General features: G+C 38.3%; 1 protein-coding gene across 1 annotated transcript in view; it reads left to right on the plus strand.

Moving 5' to 3' along the window:
* mapkapk2a (MAPK activated protein kinase 2a) overlaps positions 1 to 19329 on the plus strand; it is a 46268-nt gene that overhangs the window by 14597 nt on the left and 12342 nt on the right. The window contains exon 2 of the mRNA XM_041779342.1: positions 13137 to 13276. Coding sequence (XP_041635276.1) covers positions 13137 to 13276 — 140 coding nt within the window. The remainder of the gene's footprint in view (positions 1 to 13136; positions 13277 to 19329) is intronic.

Here is a 19329-nt window from a genome sequence, read left to right on the forward strand (position 1 = left end):
ATGAAGCAAGCAATACAAATAAACTTAAAACAAAAAGTAATGCAATTTGTGTTTGGTACATTATTTCTTTGTTGTAACAGTGCTTCTTGGTAATAAATCTTGTACCGTTGGAAAGTCTGTTTATTACCCTTTTAAATGATGCCACATATGTAAGGCTCATGCATTTGTGGGATGAGCAGCAGAGCTGAGTATGTGGGTTGTGCCCATGAAAAATGTGCCACATCTTCTCTGCCAATGCTAAACAGCTTATTTTGCTGTTGCTATGGACTCATGTTTTGAGCTTCTGGCACCCCCAGGTGCTGCCAATCAGGTGCCTGATTGGCAGCACCTGTGAGCATGGGCCCTGCTTCAAGAATCGGCATGCCACGTTTGAGTGATCTGGATAGGGCCCTTCGGTTGGGCAACTTCAAGCTGGTGTTCCGCAAAACCGAGTTGCGGCATTGTTTGGAGTGAATCCTAGTACCATCTCCAAACTGAAGGCCAAGTTCCATAAAACGGGGAATGTCAGAGACAGGCCGCGAAGTGGGCGTCCCAAGAAAACAAAACCCCAAGAATACTGTTTTCTCACCCTGTCAGCAAGAACTCTATCTCCAAGATGACAACACTCACCCCCACAGAGCAGGGTTTATCAGAGACTACCTCCAGAATTTGGGAGTGGAGAGGATGGAATGGCCTGCCAGCAGTCCTGACATTAACCCCATTGAACACTTGTGGGATCAGCTTGGGTGTGCTGTTCGTGCCCAAGTGACCAACACAACCACGTTGGCTGACTTGCAACAAATGCTGGTTGAAGAATGGGATGCCATCCCATAGCAGTGTGTGACCAGCATGAGGAGGAGGAGCCAGGCTGTTGTGGCTGTGGATGGTTGGCTGACTTGCGACAAATGCTGGTTGAAGAATGGGATGCCATCCCACAGCAGTGTGTGACCAGGCTGGTGACCAGCATGAGGAGGAGGAGCCAGGCTGTTGTGGCTTTGTATGGTTCTTCCACACGCTACTGAGGCTTCTGTTTGTTAAATAAATAAAATGTTAAATTGTCAATATGTCTTGTTTCTTCAAACTTCAATCATCCAATCCACCAAACACCAAAAAAGAGTCAATGACAGAATCAGCTGTTTGGCATTGGCAGAGAAGATTTGGCACATTTTTCATGGGCGCAACCCACATACTCAGCTCTGCTGCTCATCCCACAAGTGCATGAGCCTTACAAATGTGGCATCATTTAAAAGGATAATAAACAGGCTTTCCAACGATCTAAAATTGATTACCAAGAAGCATTGTTACAACAAAGAAATAATGTACCAAACACAAATTGCCTTACTTTTTGTTTTAAGTTTATAAGGATTCTCAACAATATGTTTAACCCAAATTTGAAGTGATAGGTGTCATTTGATTGACATGTTTACAGGCTTAGTATAGCCTGTTCCAACAGCCTGGACCAACAAACTGTATGGTAACGTGTTAGTTAATGTTTTTATACATTTACACAAAGCTTCTGAAACCGAAATGCCAACTTTTTCACCCTAAATTAACCTCGAAATTTTCTGATTGAAGTTGGGGTGAGCTGATGTGAGAATTCAGCAGGTAATGTACAGATACTTATTCTGGGCTTGTAGTATAGCGGTGAAGATGTTTATATCCTGCTGCCAGCATGTGACCAGTGTGATCTCAGTGTATTTAATACATTTTCTTTGTTCTCTGACAGGGATATTGTCTTGTTGTAAAGTTCAACCTTGAGGTAAACAACCCACTCAGAAAGTAACAGCAACAGCTTGTCTAAAATGCTATGTTAACAGGAGTGAACATGCGAACACGGCTCAAGGCTGGGGATACTCCTGCTATTAACTATGTGTGCACATATGCATCATGGTTGCCGCGTGTCCCCTGCGTCTGTTTGATGCGTCGAGTGTGCATGTCCTCAAAAATTAAAATGACATAGATGCCAGTACACGTCAGTATATATTTCGCATGACTCACCAACCAGGGTGATTTTGGTCAGACAAAAGCTTTTCGACCAAACAATCAACTAATCGAATGGAAGCTGTCGGTCCTAATGAGTTGATGCACTGGGTGGGTGTTTGTTTCCATCATGTACCAGCCCCATAGAGCAGGGGCAGCGGTGCATTCGTTGCTTCCTTTATTATGACAGTTGACTGGTCTGATCACGTCTCCTCAAGGTCCATTTACACCCTTCCCATCTCCACTCTGCTCCAGCTTGAAACTGAAAGTGTTGGGAGAAAACTAAACTTCAGCTTGAAAACAATCACCCGGATCTGTAAACAAACTTAAAAAAAAAAAAAAAACCCTGACATTCAGCAACACCAACATCAATGAAAGTAGTTGGCTCAAAGTCACTGGTTTAAATGGTCATTAATTAAACTGATGCACCAAGAATTTGACGTCTTTGTGTGGAGAATGTTTGCAAATGGTTTGCAGGCAATGTGTTCTGGATGCCTTTCATCAGTCCTAACTGATTAGCTGTTCTTTTTTATCATTGATGTTAAGACTGAATGATATTAGAAAAAACAGGCAATTCAATAATTTTTCTCCCTACAGTATATACTGTGATTTTATTAATGGGAAAATAAGATTAAGTGGGAAAAATTAAGTGCCTTTTATGTACATTTATGAAATTTAAATCAACAATTTACTGGGTTATTGTGACAAATTTGGATTTTGGATATCACTGTTCAGCCTCTGTCAGCAGCTCTGATGCAGACACAGACACACTCACATGGGGGATGAGGATAAGAACAGACAGCAGGTGAATAAAGACCTGTTACTCCATCTACCTGACTAATATACTTGCTGCTGTGTTCCTTAAATGTCATTAACGATTGCTAAGAGTATTCAAAGCTCAGTTTAGCTGACCTGATCAGGCCTGTGAGTTTAACTGATGGTAGGTTTCTACATCACATAACCCCCACCTTTTCAGAAAAGATTTTTTTGAGGTAGATGTCAGTTTGAGCTAATTAAAAGCCCTAAAATCTAGATTTTTATCAGTTTGGTGCAGATTTCAGCTATAACACCATCACTGATGTGTTTTATCATAGTTCAGTCAGATACCTCAGTGTACAGATGGAAAAAAATGTTAGTGTTCACTACCTGTTTAAAACAGTCTTTCTACATGCTCATTGCTGATTGTTTTAAAATTTTTATTTTAGGCTTGAATGAAACCACACACACACATTTTAGAGAGAATGGACATGTACCATACATACAAGTACATATAACATGATAATACTAGTAATATACACACTCTTACACACAATGACATTTGGTGGTCCTGTGAAGAACAGCAGATGTCTTTAATCACAACATGTTGTATTGACACCGATCAATAAACATCTCCTCTGGCAGACTGTAGTTTAACTCTTTTGTCTGGTTAAGAGGCTTTTCCGATAGAGACGAGCTTAACCTGTCACCCCTCTTTAACTTTCCAATCTTAGAATTCCACTGACCCTCACCCACATTGGGATTGTTTTTCTGTCTAGTATCAACATTTCTGGTATCTAATGGGGATTTTGCCTTAGCTCATGAGTGGCAGGTGGAGGATGGGTCTGCCTTCAGCTGCCCCCCATCCCACCTCCCACTGTCCTGCCCTGAGCTCAGGGAGCTTTTGTGCTTTCGAAAGGAGGAGTATTGTGTGCCCATCTGCCCCCCTCATCTCCCCCCTTCTCCACAAGCTTTGCTGTTTAGCCTCAAAGGGCTAACAGCAGATGGGAGAACAGCAAAGAGGTGATGGGGGTGTGTTCTCCTCAGCATATATGATTGCGCATGTGTGGTGGAGATGGTGTTAGGTCTTTGTTTGTGAAGGGAAGTTTGCTATATTTAGATGTGCTAATATTAGTACCAGCTCATGACTCTTGTTTCCAGTGCATGCGTACACATATATCCATCTTTTAGTTCCTTTTTAACATTAAAAGTCAGGTTAACATAGAATATATGAATATCAACTCAGCAAACCCACTTTTTTTTTTACTTACTATTCCATATAAGTTAGTAATGTACAGCGCTTAACAAATTTATTAGACCACCCTAACCAAAGTAAGGTTTATGCCACAGCTGCTCTAAATTAACAGCATTGGTAATTTCCAAAATAATTTTTTATGTTTCTGCAATGGTTAATACACCAATATGTAGAAGCTCTTTAACCAAAATGATATTTTTAATGCTAAAATATAATTATTATTGTTATCCATTAATTTTCAAAATTACTGATTTACAAAAAAACTGAGAAAATGTTGTTATGCTTGATTTATTTCTGTCTTCTCAGAGAAGCCCAGTGATTCGGCTCAAATTTGGGTGAATTCAGTTTGAAATCCCTCATTCCTGATCAAAATGGTAAAACATGGAGAACTTACTGAAACTGCGAGAGTCCGCATCAAATCACTTCATGATGCTGAATGGTCTTTGAGACAAATATGACAGATGCTCTAAGAAATTTGTTAAGCACTGTACATCAAGACCACAAGACTATTGACCCGCAATAGTTTTCATGATAAAATGGACTAACATGGCACCTCCTTATTCTTGATCACTTAAAGAACTTTATGCTATGCGTCACACTGACCTCTCTCTCTCTCTAATTTGAGAAATGTATTTATAGATAAACACACTGATGGCTATGTCTTTGGGAGATGTGATTGGACCAGTCAACAGTCAATAGCGCATCTGTGGTGCCAGTTCATGGCAGATATAATAGCCTACATAAATGAATAAATCATACTGGCCCAAAAGTGCGTCGGCACACTGGGAAATGCCCGATATGCCAGATAGCGAGTCCATCCCTGCAGAGCTGTCTGAGTGTCTCCATTGTAAACAAATCCAGCATGGCGAGAGGGGGTGGCTCTCCGCATTAGTGGTGTGCATGACCAGTGAGTGGTGCGGGCTATATAAGACTCTACGAACTTTCTGGAACTCCGTTCATGTCGACAGTAGGAGAAAATAACTTAAGTCTTATCTAACATGATCTGAAAGCTGAACCTGTCATTCAAAAGTCTCTGTCCTTTATCCATTTCTGCTCACTTGTACCGCATCACGACGGCGCCGCTTCCTGGTCTGGCAAACTATGGGATGGGTCGAGGGTCACACAGAACGCGCATGCGTTAATCGTCCGACAAAAAAATGAGTGGCATTAAAAGTAATTTGAGTTAACGCGATATTAACTCGTTAACTTTGACAGCCCTAATAATAACATGATGGTTTGTGCATGAAATATATTTACATGTGTTTTCACCATCAATTTAGGGGAGTCTGGATGTTTGCTTCTGAATATTTTAAACAATAAACAATTTTCTTCCAAATTCTGATCTATTTTATGGAGCCAATGTGTGCTACTTCCACCACTTTAGAATTTTGTGTCATCATTTGTGTTTAAAAAAAAATATCCATGTCTGTGTTCATCAGGCATATTGTCACACATATATTTTAAAGCGTGCTGTCTATAAGGAGAATCGCTAAAGCAGCAGCTTTATACAGATGGGTAACCCTCACTTCACAAATTTACAACAACTTTGTTTATAGACAAGTAAAATGAAAAAATGAGCAAATTAAAGCACAGCCTAGAATGGGATTAATTTCTGTGACACACAGGTCTGTAATAAATAAGTTACCTGATTTCATTTTTAAGAAAATCTTGATTTTATTCATAACGTGGTCTGGAAAATGTTTTAAAGAACACGAGGTGGTGACGATACGTTTTGACCTGCCTGCACCACACTGAGAACTGGAGGAGGTAGACAGAGCATTTATGTAAATGAAAGCATTGAACTCAATGATTAAACTGTCTGAAATATTTTTTAATTACGACTGAGGTCCCAACATTGCAGACATCGCCACCTCCCTTCATTATCAAGACTCAAGTATTAAAATGTTTTACTCTTCATGCCCCCTTTCCAACAGGTGATCCTCCTGTGGAGAGGTGAAGAGGCTTGTTAATAATGATGCAAATCAGAGAGAGAGTAGAAGAATGTCCACTGTTATTATTCTAAAGAACAAGATTAAATCTGCCACACTCGCCTACAGTGACTGTAGAGTGTTAAACCTCTTCCTGTTTGACTCTCATTGGATCCTTAGGGATACTTTCTCTTGATTATCAAAAAGTTTGTAAACTTGGTGCAGATTCTGCACATATGTCTTTTTGGCACTATGAGCATTTAGAAAACCACATAGCAGTTCCATATGCAGAAGTCAAAGCTGTTTCAAAGCGATCTTCAATGAGTAAATGTTAAGTTTTACTTTTAATTTCATCGATGAAATCACCACTCCATCCGGAAGTATCACAGTAAGGAGTGTAAAGCTGCAGAGGTATAGCGTGCGATATGGTGATTTCTGTGCTTGGCAGGTTATCGATTCGTTCTATTTCTTCATAATCTTTGATCTTCCTATTGCACTCCCTTAATGCATAGTATTGCAAATTCCAAATATACTATAAGCAATCACAACTGATGCATTTGCCTTTTTTTTTCTCAGAAGCAAACACCTTCTTTGTTTACAAAACTTAGTTATACCCTCTCAGCAACTCTGACACTAGTAAAAACAAATGAAGATATTTTTTTTGTTTTTATTTGTATATCACAACTGAACTATTTAATTGTAATCTACCATAACTAAAGATACCTAGATGTTTGAATAGTCTGTGCATTTGAAGATAAAAAAGCAGCCATGATTTGGTTTGTTTAATTTAAAAAACTGATGCGACATCCCATTTATCTGCATCTTTATTCGATGTTCAGATCGATCTAGATAACAGAAGTTTGGCAGCTGTGAATCATGTTTTGTTGTGGGCTTGCACCACCTGTCGCTCACTCATATACCCTGCAAGATTAGCCACCGCAGTAGTACATCTAGCCTCATGTCATCTAATATTATCCATGTATGTAGCCATGTTGATGACTAAGTAGAAATAGACTTCCTTAAAACCTACATGTCTTAACTAAACATCTGCCTTTAGCATCCAGGCTACACATTCTGTCAGAGTCGCAGTATTTCATGTTTTTTCACTGGCAGATAATGCTGTGTCCAGTCCACAGTGATCAGTTGTGTTTGCTCTGTTAGATTACATAAGGGATGTCATTAAGGCATTTGTACTATTGGAATATTTAAAATTAAGAAATATAACAGTTGTTATTTCCCTTTTTTTTCATGTCCGTTGAACTGGATATGCCTGTTCTACAGATACTACCTGTGTACTTAAGGATTACTTATTTAAGGTTTAAGAGTTTGGATATTAGTTGAAATTAACTTAACTTGCATAACTAATACCAAGTTACTGTTTAATTTTTACATAAAATCTTGGAACTTAAAGTTGGGTAATAGTGGATAGCAATGCTTCACTTTCATCTATTTTGATCCAGTTTTCTATTGGAGTTTTTTTTTTTTTTTAACCTGCCATAGTGTAAATGTGAGACCCACCCTGGTTTGTTCTGTTCCAAAGGGACAGGAAGTTTAAACTGTGCTGCGTGTTCACTGTTGGGATAAAGCAGTGAATATTTCACTGCTGCACCATACCAACTTCCCTGGTAACAGAGACAGTTACTTTTTATTGATCTGCCACTCTCCTTGCAAACTGTTGAACTTTGGCCTCTTGCAATCTATTTTGTAACATACTGTACAGATAAAAATAACGTGGGTAATAACACATAAAGAAGACACTGTCTGGATACTAGAAACCTATGGAAGCGCTTAGTGGTCAAAATTAAAATGAAAAGTCTAATTTGAAAATTCAAAGGCAACAACAGAAATGCTTTTTTATTTTGAAAATATGTGTGCATTTTTTGACTCATATAAAATTAAATTTAAGTTTTCCAAAATTCATTTGAATTTTCATTTTCAAGCATGCAATTTTCCTAACATAATTCAGTTGAAAGAGAAAAGGACATTGTCTTTTTAATTTTCAGAAAAGCATCGGCTAAATAGCTCTCATAACTCAAATAGTAAATCCATTATTAGAAATGCCTTTACATTTTCACAATATGTGTTTTTTGGCTCATAAGTAAAATTAATATTCAGTTATTCAACTTTTATTTTCATCTTCACTTTGCTCAATGTTCAACATTATTCAAATGAAAAAGAAAAAGACATTTACTTTTCAATTTTCTGAAAATGTGCTGCTTAATTTTACTCATTATGCAAATGGTATTGGCTGTTTATCAAATTAAAAGGCAATACCAGAAATGCTTTTTCATTTTCAAAATGTGTATGCATTTTGTGACTCATAAATAAAATGATAATGCAGTCTCATCCCTTGTATTTACATTTCACTTGTCATTTCACACATTCCTTATCATCCTCCAAAGGAAAGGTCCAGACACTTTTGCTTTCCCCCACTGGCACTGCTCTGAAACTCTCATAGGTCTGAACAACTTGAAAAGAAAAAGAAAAGTGGAAGGTGCATGAGAGTGACGTCACTGACCTCCCTGCCTTGCTTGGCGCCCATTAGCAAGATCATATGAATACCTATGAGACAATAGGAATAAAAACGTTACAGAACCACATGGGAGCTGTAATCGGAGGGCTATGACTTCAGTTATATTTTACGAATTAAATACATTTGACCTGTGTCCAATAACTATCTCAGATATACAGTAAAAAGGTGAATTTAGGTCCAGGGTTCACGCTAGACTCTCGTATCTGACTGACTTGAAGAATTTCACTTATATACAACTAATAGACATAACCAGCATTTAAAAGCAATATCAGGCAAAACCACAAACACTGTGATCCAGTATCATTTCAAGGCTGGAGCCACATTTTTCTGTACAAAACCCAACTTGAGTCCAAAACAGTAAAAACCGAACTGAACCTTAACCCGAGCTGTCCATCCTGTCACTACAAGCCTGTCTAACACAGATTACACATGACCGGAACTTGAAAATGACTGAGTAAAAGTCATCATTTCATTCATTTGCATGTAAGTCAAATAGAAAAGATCATAAAGTGTGACCAGCTCTTCCTTACGTATGCCGTTTGTTGCGTTTCACACAGTAAACAACACGTAGCTTCACGTTAGCTACCAGTTAGCTCGTAGCTCATTTCCCACCATGAGCAGCTGAAAAAAGCCAAATATCCTCCACAGAAAACACCAACAAACTGTTTTGCCAACCCGCTAACCAGCATCAGGTTAGCGTCAGACAGCGTGCTAGAACTCTGCATTTTAAATGAACTTTGTTGCTTACCTAATGGATGATTTTGATCCTCTTAAGCTGATGTATTCAGCTGCAACTGCTGTCAGCTCACAACTTTAAAATCCAGCTATCCTTGTTCTTGGAATACTTGAAGAAAAAACATCCCCTGTTGATAGTTTAGTATTGTCCTTTTCTTGTTTATCCCTTCAGCAGCTGAAGTTACATCTTCACTGCTGTTAGCCTGATCATGCTAACCAGCTTCATGTAAACAAGTCTGTGCTGTCCTCCACAGCCAAAAAGATCTGTTCCTTTCTGCATGACTCGAATTCATTTTAAATACAGACCCATGTTTTTGAGAATTGGCCAGAGGTAGATTTACCTACTCTTCAAAGTCCAGTACAGCTTTATCACCGGGTCTAACTCAGTCTCCTCACTCAGCTGCTACTTCTTCATGTTTGTTTCGCTAAGCTATAGGGATAGCTAGTGGGGATGAATGTTCTGTCTGTCACATCTTTACTGGCCAATCAGAGCAACAAGATACGTAATGTAGCCGCAACTGAGGTGTGCTAAGCAGCTACTGAAGAATAAGTGAACCATGGCGACTGTAGACATGTCGGTGCACAATATTTGTCATTTTTGAAAAGAAAACAACTCACTGCTGTTCTTTGTTCTTCTTTTAGTGAAGAAATTTCGTCAAATTCTGATAAACCTGGCACTTAAATTATAACTCCACCATGCCTGAAAGTACGGCCCCTTGTCACTGATTGGTCCTGTCACTTTCTAACCGGGCCCAAACGGTTCAGACGGGAGCTTTGCAAGATGGATTTGCCAGTGAGAAACAAGGAAACGGGCGCATCCATCTGCTTTGCTAGGCTAGATACACGATATATTTCTCAATATTTTAAAATGTCCTCTCGGTAGCTTATGTTTAATTCAGCCTTGAATGACACCAGTTTGGTTATTAAAATAGACTGTTCTATTGGATTTTTAATAATTGTTTACAGAAAGGGTAAAAATCAATTTAAAGACAAATTTAGCCCACTATTTCATTTTGAAAAGGACTTAATTCAAATAAATAAAAAATACATAAATCATGAAATACTAGGTCTCTTACAGTGTATGAAATGTTCCACCCATCCATCTCATCCGCTTATCTGGGGCTGGGTCGTGGGGGTAATAGCCAAGCAAGTCCACCCAGACGGCCCTTTCCCCGCGACACTTCCCAACTCCTGATATACATTGGGTCTACTCAATTTATATTGCCGAGCTGTACTAGAGACAGTCATAAAACTTCCTAATACCTACAGAAAGGCAAAAAAGTCGCAGAGCTGTAGGCAGTAAAGTTAAACACAGTGATGTCAAAGTAAAAACTAAACTAAACTCTGAGAAACCTGCTATACTGGCAAAGAGACAATGGCACTAGACTTTTATTTGCCCTTCAAAAACTTTAGAAACAAAGTGTTTGGCAATAAACTGACTTTCATCTCATTGTACTCTGGATTGATTTACATGATACACAAAACATTTCTCAGTTTTGCTTTTTTTTTTTTTTTTTTTCCTCCTGTTAAGTTCAAAGGCCAATGCTGCAGTATTCCAGCAGCCTCGACCCACAACACAACTCCTCTCAGTATAAAACATGGAGTTTAGACTATTGTTAAATTAGGGCTTCCACTTTTACCATGTCATTTAGCATCTGGTATTGCTCCTTAGCTCTAGAAACAGTTAAATATTCTGTCTTATATTGAAACAATTGGATGGCAGATATGAGGATAGAGGACTTTAGGCTATACCATGTAATCATTTAAGTTTCAGCCAAGGTAGGCATAGCTTGAAGCACTTGAAAAGTTGATGAACTGGGTGGTGTAGAAGGAGGAGGTGGTGTATGGAGGATAGGGGTAACAAGAATATTACTGTACAACATTTTAAAGAACACAATATCATTCTTGACAGTCTGACTGTTTTCCCTCTGTTTTTAAACTTTTAAAGTAAAAATAGCTCAAATTCACAAAAGTAGTTTACAAGAAACTGGTGAAGGTGTTGATAAGTTGTCATAATCTTGTATGTCAGGACTGCCATAGAGCTCCATACTAAAGAGAGAGAGAGAAGACACTGGCACCATGGTTACCACTAGAGGGTGCTGTAAGATACCACAAAGGCACATTAGACATGGATAATGCAGCCTGGCAGTAAAACAAGTTCAATTTGACATTTGTTTGTTATGCTAGTATTTACATAATTTCACTCACTACTTTTTATTTTTCACCAAGTGCATACAGGTGTTGAATCTCTGCCATTTATGAGGGTTCATAACCTGTACTCACACCAATCTTAAAAACTTGTGTCCTTATCAAATGATTAGATAACCTTGAACAATATTGAAAAAGAATGTTGTTGCCAAGACAGCAGAGTAGGGGGATAGGAATAACACTGTTTTATTAAAAAAGATTTAAAATTCCAACTTAAAATGATAACACAGAAACCTTTAGTTGTCTCATCTACAGCTTGAGAGTTACCGGGTTAATTATTACCCTTCTTGTTTTCTCTAACCTGTCTGGAGTTGACTGTTTTTTATGTGGCTGTAACTATTCTGAAAGTCTTGTGTGCACAACCAGACAGTAGAGTGGGTACTTGGAGTCTCCTAGCTCTCATTGCCTGCTGGTATGAAGCCCACTGTTGTGTTGTGACTGTGGGCAGGGTTGGAATTTAATGCTCCACAGATGAACAGATGATAGCTCATTGTTAGCGCCACAGGGCTGAATTCTTTCCTTTACTGATGAGGATATTTTTGGATTTCACTTTTGCTTTGTAAAGTGCATTGTTAACTATGTTAAAACACATTTTCTAAATCAAAACCAATACTTAAGAGCAACTTTATTACAACCTTTTTTTTATGGTGCAACTTTACAATCTTTAGTATTTGATAGACTAAAATATAATTCTCCTTTATGATATAATGAATAATGATATGAATATAATGTTCTTTGTGACTGTCTAGAGCACCAAGTTTAAAAGTTCACGTCTATATTTGACCCAGGCAGAGTTTTACTACTGTAAAATAGTCTGCTAGTTTCCTGTGACAATCTCTGTGGCATTTGCTGTGATATTTTCAACTGGGAGTTTCATGATACATGACCCTCTACGGAGATAGTTCTCCTTAACAGTGACCCAATTATTACACCTTTAACTTGGTGTTTTTTCAGGCTGCTTTTATATTAATTCAATTTTCTTTAACTCCTTATTTTTAAGTGTACACTTTAAAGAAAGTTGCATGAGCTACAGGTGAATTTTTCAGCAAAGGGAAGTGCAACAGATCCTGATAAAATGTGTTGCTTGCCCTAAACATCATTCATGATTGACAGTGTAATTCTTCATGAAAATGCTTTATTAATTTTAGCATAGTGAGTAGTGCAGTGAAGTTTATCACACCTGGCAGTAAAAACTGAGTCACGCTAGATACTAGAAGACCATTGTCTTAGCGTCCTGGAGTAGCACACTGAATATTTAAGCGTTTGAAAAACCTTTCTCTGTAACTGCTGTGGTTTTTTTTCTATTTGGGTTAGAATGGGGATAAAGGATAACACATTGCTGTCAGTGATTTAATCAGCAATGTAAAGATTTGAAAAAACAAACAACAAACAAACAACAAAATGTCAGTTTCTCTTATCAAATGATACACTGACCTATTGAGACACAATGATGGTGCTGCTTGTACACAAACCTGACTTAAAAATTCACATTATCTTTTCTGAATTTCTCCAGATGGTGGCAGCACTGCACTTGTATTTTTTTTTTACTTCAGCATTGTATGTGAATCACAAGTGGCATACAGTTGGTTTGCTACTCCTTTCATGTCTTCTTGTTCAGAAATTATTTGAGTGAAACCTGATCTGACAGCTGATTGTAGATTTCAGATTTTCCTTACTGCAAATGAAATACATGGAAGAGGATGACACTCACTTGGATTGTTAACTTATCAGCCTTCTGTCCTTTCTCTGTCCCTGTGTCTAGATGCTCCAGGATTGTGCAAAGGCACGGAGGGAAGTGGAGCTCCACTGGAGGGCTTCACCTTGTGCCAACATTGTACGCATCATTGATGTCTATGAGAACCTCTATCAGAACAGGAAGTGTTTGCTTATAGTCATGGAGTGGTAAGTGCAGGATCTCAGCTACACATGCATTAAGATATCTCCCCTCCTCTTGTGCAGTGACGATTAAATAAATCCTATCCAGGCAGAAACTAGTGATGCACTTTAAGTATGTTTTTTGAACTGATACGATAACAGAGAATTTAAATTGTTGATTGTTTAAAAATAAGTTTGTTTTATGTATTACATACATCTAGGGGTAAGAGAGGTTAGTATGTAGTGAACAAAGGTATTTAGAACTTATTTTAACTAACCCAACTCATATTTACATCAAAAAACAAAAAACAATTCTGACTTTACAAATGTTATGTATTCTTTTTTTGCTTTAACTAGTACATTTGTGTACCAAAAAAAGCACAACACAAACAACTGACATTTTTGGTTTTAAAGAGTTTTTTCTCTTTTCCCATGAAAATAATTGAAACATGTTGACAACCTGTCAAATCTGTTATTTCAGTCAACTAAACAAGAATTCAACTGACATATGTCAAATCAGCTATGTTTCCCTATTAAAAACAGGTAGTTTTTAAATAGATATAAGAACATATTCCTCAATTAAAAATGAATAACCTAAAAGCCTGCTGCACATTACTCTACAGAGAAAACACATAAATGATAACAGGGTGTTATTCTCAGTAAATTGAGAGGTCTGGTGTACAGCTGGGTTATTTTTACTGCACGCCAGAACTGAAATAGAGCTGATGTTGTACATAATGATTCAAAATATGTGCTGACATAGGTCACATTAGAAATGGTCAAAATAAATGTGAAGTACACCTTCAAACTAGAAAAGCACTCAGAGAGCACAGACCTCCGCCATTAGCCCCTATCTCCCAATAGTGAAGAATCCTTTAAAAACATTCCTGGATCCAGACAGTGATCTGGATCACTCCAAAAATCTAATTCGCCTATTACTCCCTCCCTGGTGGGGTGGAGACATGGTGAGGCAAAGCACTGGCTTTGCTTTGTGTGGACTGTCATGGCAGAAGCACCTATGGTCTCACCGGACGACTGAAAGTCATGGCAAAGGGGAATAGTCCTCTATTCCTACCAGCACTGTGAGTATTCTCGCTACAATTCGCTGTCTTTCTCACTGTTATGCTCCAACTCATCTCCTCGACTGGGCGTGCGTCTTTCAAACTCTATAAACTCCAAAACTTGAGATAGAAACACACCCAAAAAATGCTGCTGGGATTGAAGTTACTCATGTCCGCCATCTCCTGGTGTAAAGTAGTAACAGCGCAGACCTCCACCATTAGCCCTATCTCCCAATAGTACAGAATCCTTTAAAAAATTCCTGGATCCAGACGGTGATCCGGATCAGTCCCAAAATCTAATCCGTTCTTCATTATGCCATTTCTGACATTTCCTGAAAATTTCCTTTCAACTCCACCGGTGAGATTGTATTATTAGTCAGTCTGTAGCTTCTCAGCACTGAGGCCTCTTCTTCTCTGGGCTTAATGATTGATCACATACCCCGGCGCCACCTACTGTTTCTGAAGGTGTAGTCTCTTTAGCAAGGAAACAAATGAATTTATTATCAGTGAATTTAATTTGATGATATTTTATTATCAGGATAATAAAAATATGTAAAATGTAACTTTTGACATCATTGTAAATGAGAGCACGCTCTCAATGGCATCTCGAGATTAAATAAAGGCTGGATGAATATGCAATATTAATAAGTACCGATAGTTTATCGGTACCTATGATTATCGTGCATCCCTATCAGAAACATATTGCTCATTTTCTTGTACCTTTTCACTAACGGTTGACCTGAATTGGCATATTATTCTTTTCCCCTTTAACCCAGATATTCTTTGTTTTACATTGACACTGCATAATACATTGTTTCAGCATTCATACGGAAATGTGCTCATATAGAGTTATTACACAATATGGTGATGATGTTAATTCAGGTATGTTAATCTAGATATGCCATGCCACTCAGTGTCCTTCTTTTTTTGATACAAGTGGAAATCCTAAATTCACATTCTCAAGGACTAAAATGTAATACAGGATTGTCTGTCAGTGCTGGGTCATATCCTAAACATACACACATGGACAAAATTGTTGGTGCCCTTCTGTCAAAGGAAGAAAAACCCACAATGGCCACTGAAATAACTTGAAACTGACAAAAGTAATAATAATAAATAAAAAGAATACTGACAATTAACTAATGAAAATCAGACATCACTTTTGAATTGTGGTTCATCAGGATCATTTTAAAAAACAAACTAATGAAACTGACCATGACAAAATTAATTATCCCACTTAAAGAAGATTGAAAGTTTGGACCATATTTGACCATAGTAATATTTTAAACTGAGGTGTTTCTTGTAGTTGGCATCACAAGTGCCTTCAAACTTGTAATCAGTCAGTCTGTCTATTTAAAGGGTGAAAAGTAGTCACTGTGCTGTTTGAGCACAGAAGAGTTGAAAGAAAATTATTGACAAGTACAGGGAAAGGCTATAAGACCATCTCCAAGCAGCTTGATGTTTCTGTGACTACAGTTGCACTTTTTATTTAGAAGTTTAAGGTCCACGGGACTGTAGCCAACCTCCCTTGATGTGGCCACTAGAGGAAACTTGATAACACATTCAAGAGATGAATAATACAGATGGTAACCAAAGAGCCCAGAACAACTTCAGGATTTTGTTTGATTGATGCTGAAGACATGCTTCTCTCTCCAGGCATGCATCTCTACTCCAACCTCAATGACAGTTAGATGTCAGCAGAATACATTTCACAAGGCCTCTATGATGTATAATAAAGATGCACACATTGATATTAGTGTTGGATAAGAAGAGACCACAATGTCAACTTGGCCCTTAGATTTTTTTTCAGCACTGACCTGTGAACATTTGGCCGCTTTACAACTCTGCAGGAACACTGACACCCATAAAATGTCCTAAATAAGAAATTAAAGAACTCAGTCACTGCATACACTTCTTGTGACTCATTCATGATTACATAGAGGAAATATTTTTGGGGTAGAAATGATTTTTTTTAAGGAAAACCTTATTTATTGTGCCTTTCATTCCTATAAAGAGTGCCATATTTTGGTATGTGTTCAGTGACTTTTGTTTGTGCAGCTTCACAGTTTAAAATACAACTAAATTCACCTGTTTTGGGTGTCCAGGAGATCATTTTTGTTGTGGTGGTGTGGCAACAGACATTAGTATTGTTTGACTTTTACTAGTGTTGTGTCTAAATTCTAAGTTTTTATGTCTTAACAACTGTAAGGGGAATTGTTAAGCATTTTTCTCAGACAGATTGCTCCAGGGAAATTTAGGACAGCTTAATTATTGTAAATAAAGTCTGTATGACCTTAGAAGAAAATGACCCCATTTCTTCTAAATGGTCTTAGCACAACTTTCTCACTAATTGTATTTCCACCTTGCAACATTAAACCACTGAGCCATCAACTTGTAACACGTGCAGTCGTATGCATTCAAATCTGTGGTTAACTTTGTGCAGAGTTGGTGGACCTGTCTTCCCACACACTCACATAAAAAACGATAGCGACTTCTGATGAGTAATTTCCTTAAGATAAATTAACTCAGCATGAAATGCCAATAAAGAAAAGTATTTCTCATGAAACTTGAACGTTTCCTTGAATATCACACTTGGACACATATCATCTTGCAGAAGAAGCTTTTCATTCTGATTCCCTCTGACACCGCAGAAAAACAGTCTGCCTGATGACCTATATTCTGCTGTTAAAGTATTCTCTCATGTTGTGTAATGGGTCATTATGTCAAGTCACCTTGTAATCTGGGGAAATTCAGTGCTAAGAAGAATACATTGATGTTTAAAGTTTGTTTAGTGAGTCTAACTTCTAACTGACTGACTTCTAGCTCACTGGGTTGTCAAGCTGATTTTTACACACTGGTGCACCATGGTTTGACCAACCATCTGTAACTTGTTTTGGTGTGAGGAGTGTGCCGCAATCTGTTTGCTTTTTTGTTAACCGTACCATGAGGTTGTGTATTCTAAAACTGCCGTTACAGCACTTAATGGCTGTGTTGATTCTGTCACATCTGTATCTATAAACATATCAGCAAGGAACCCATGGAGATGTAATACTATATTGATTTTTTGAGCACAGGTCTAGACTGCATGGATGGTGATCAGTTCTCTGATGTCAGACTGACTTCTAGATTAGGAACAAGGTAACTTGTGGTTTTGGTTTGCATCAAAAAACATAAAAGTGGCAGCATGACATGCTTTTAACTATGGGTGTGCAACGTTACTCGCAAGAATAACATTGCACACTTATCTGTATATCTTTAATGCAAAAGGAAAAAATATATCTTTGTCTCACTGCAGTGAAATGCCTTAAAATTTGGATGCGTCCTGCAACAGTGCACACATTGACTGTGTTTGGGTACTAAGTTGAATTTGCCTAATAAAAATTCTAGTCATGTGTAGAGGTGCACAGCTCACTGGGCTGTGCTGTCAGTGCCTACATGCACCAAAGATACATTGCATGTGACCAGATTTAGGTTGGCCCTTCCCTGCTGCATTTTCTCTGGCTTGAGCCCTGTAGCTCAAACGATGGCTGAATCTTAAGAGATTTAAAATACTAAATAATGCATTGTTTGTAGTTATAATAAAGGGATCGTCTAGAAACCTTAGCTGATATAGCTTGTAATTTTCCAGGATTCCAAATATGTCTGATGAAGGAGCTGATGTGTGGAACATCCTTTGCAGCTGTTCCAAACAACAAAGTGACTTTCTGGATATTTTCATGTATCAGACTACAGTCTTAATTATATATTAAACAGAAAAAAGCAATGCCTTGAGCAAATTGAATAAGCAATGTGAAGGATGCATGTTTTATGTTGATAGTTTAAATTAAATATTTTCAGATCAGTTGAATAAACAGATGAGTTTTAACAATGAGGCCTATAACCAGGAGTTTGCAACTGAAGACAGCTGCCTTTGTTGGTTTGGTGGGCCAGCCAGATGATAAGACTAGGTAAAAACCTAGTATATGGCTGACCGCAACTATCTGGGATGCCTGTTGAAATGCCTGACTGGCAGAGTGATTTTGTCATTTTTGTTATTTTGTGAGCCAAATTATTGTGGCAACTTAAATTTACATAGCTACATGCTGTCCTCTCTCTGTCTCTCTGTCTCTCCTCTTCATAAAGCTGTTCTCTGCGTGCATATGAAACTCTACAGAAACATGTGTCAGATTTCACTGATAGAGACAGACAGTGTCACTGGAGATTAATTGTTATTTTTTGGCAGATATCATTCTTTCATGGTAGTAAGTTTATACTAACAGTAACACACTAACTGTTAAAGAACGGTTTATTCTAAAATAAAATAAAAACTGCAGCAGGTTTCATTAACATTTTTAATTCTCCTCAGACAGGTGTGCAAGGGTCTTTATTTTTTTAACATAGCGCACACCCCTGGCTCACACGGGTGACACAGACACACACAGCTGGAGCACTGGTCCTCCATGGTCAGAGAGGAGCTGTAAGAGGAGAAAGTTCAGGTGTTTGTCCTCCAGTATTCTGAAACTTTATCCCTCAACAGATAGAAGCCTTGCGTCTACACTACCGCCATGTTAGCTTGTGTTTCAGTGTAGGTGTGTGCTTGGCACGCGTTTGTGTGTGTGCCACTCTTATGCACATGAAAGCAGATGAGGAGAGGAGAGCAGCCGACGCTGCTGCATGAAAGACGCATGAACGGTCAAAGAGAAAGGGACGATAGGAGAAAGAGTGATAGGGGGACAGGAGATCATGATGGAAAAATTCAAAACCGAATATTGTGCACGAGTCTCAAACCATGAGTCCGAATCAAGTACAAGAACAGTTCGGAGTAAACAGCAGCGGTCTTACAGCGACTACATAGCAAACACCGGACAATATGGACAAGCCCACTGCCATGATCGGAAAGCCATGCCGTAACAGAGCGGGAGTTAGTGAGAACATTTTTTTTTCGTCACAAAAAGTTTTCAGTGTTGCTGTCTGCGCTTGTTTGGGTGAGACATGTTGTCATGTTCAGACAAAAGCACCGCTGCTGCTCAGTCCCAGCTA

Source organism: Cheilinus undulatus, linkage group 3 (genome assembly GCF_018320785.1).
Source record: "Cheilinus undulatus linkage group 3, ASM1832078v1, whole genome shotgun sequence".
NCBI lineage: Eukaryota > Metazoa > Chordata > Actinopteri > Labriformes > Labridae > Cheilinus > Cheilinus undulatus.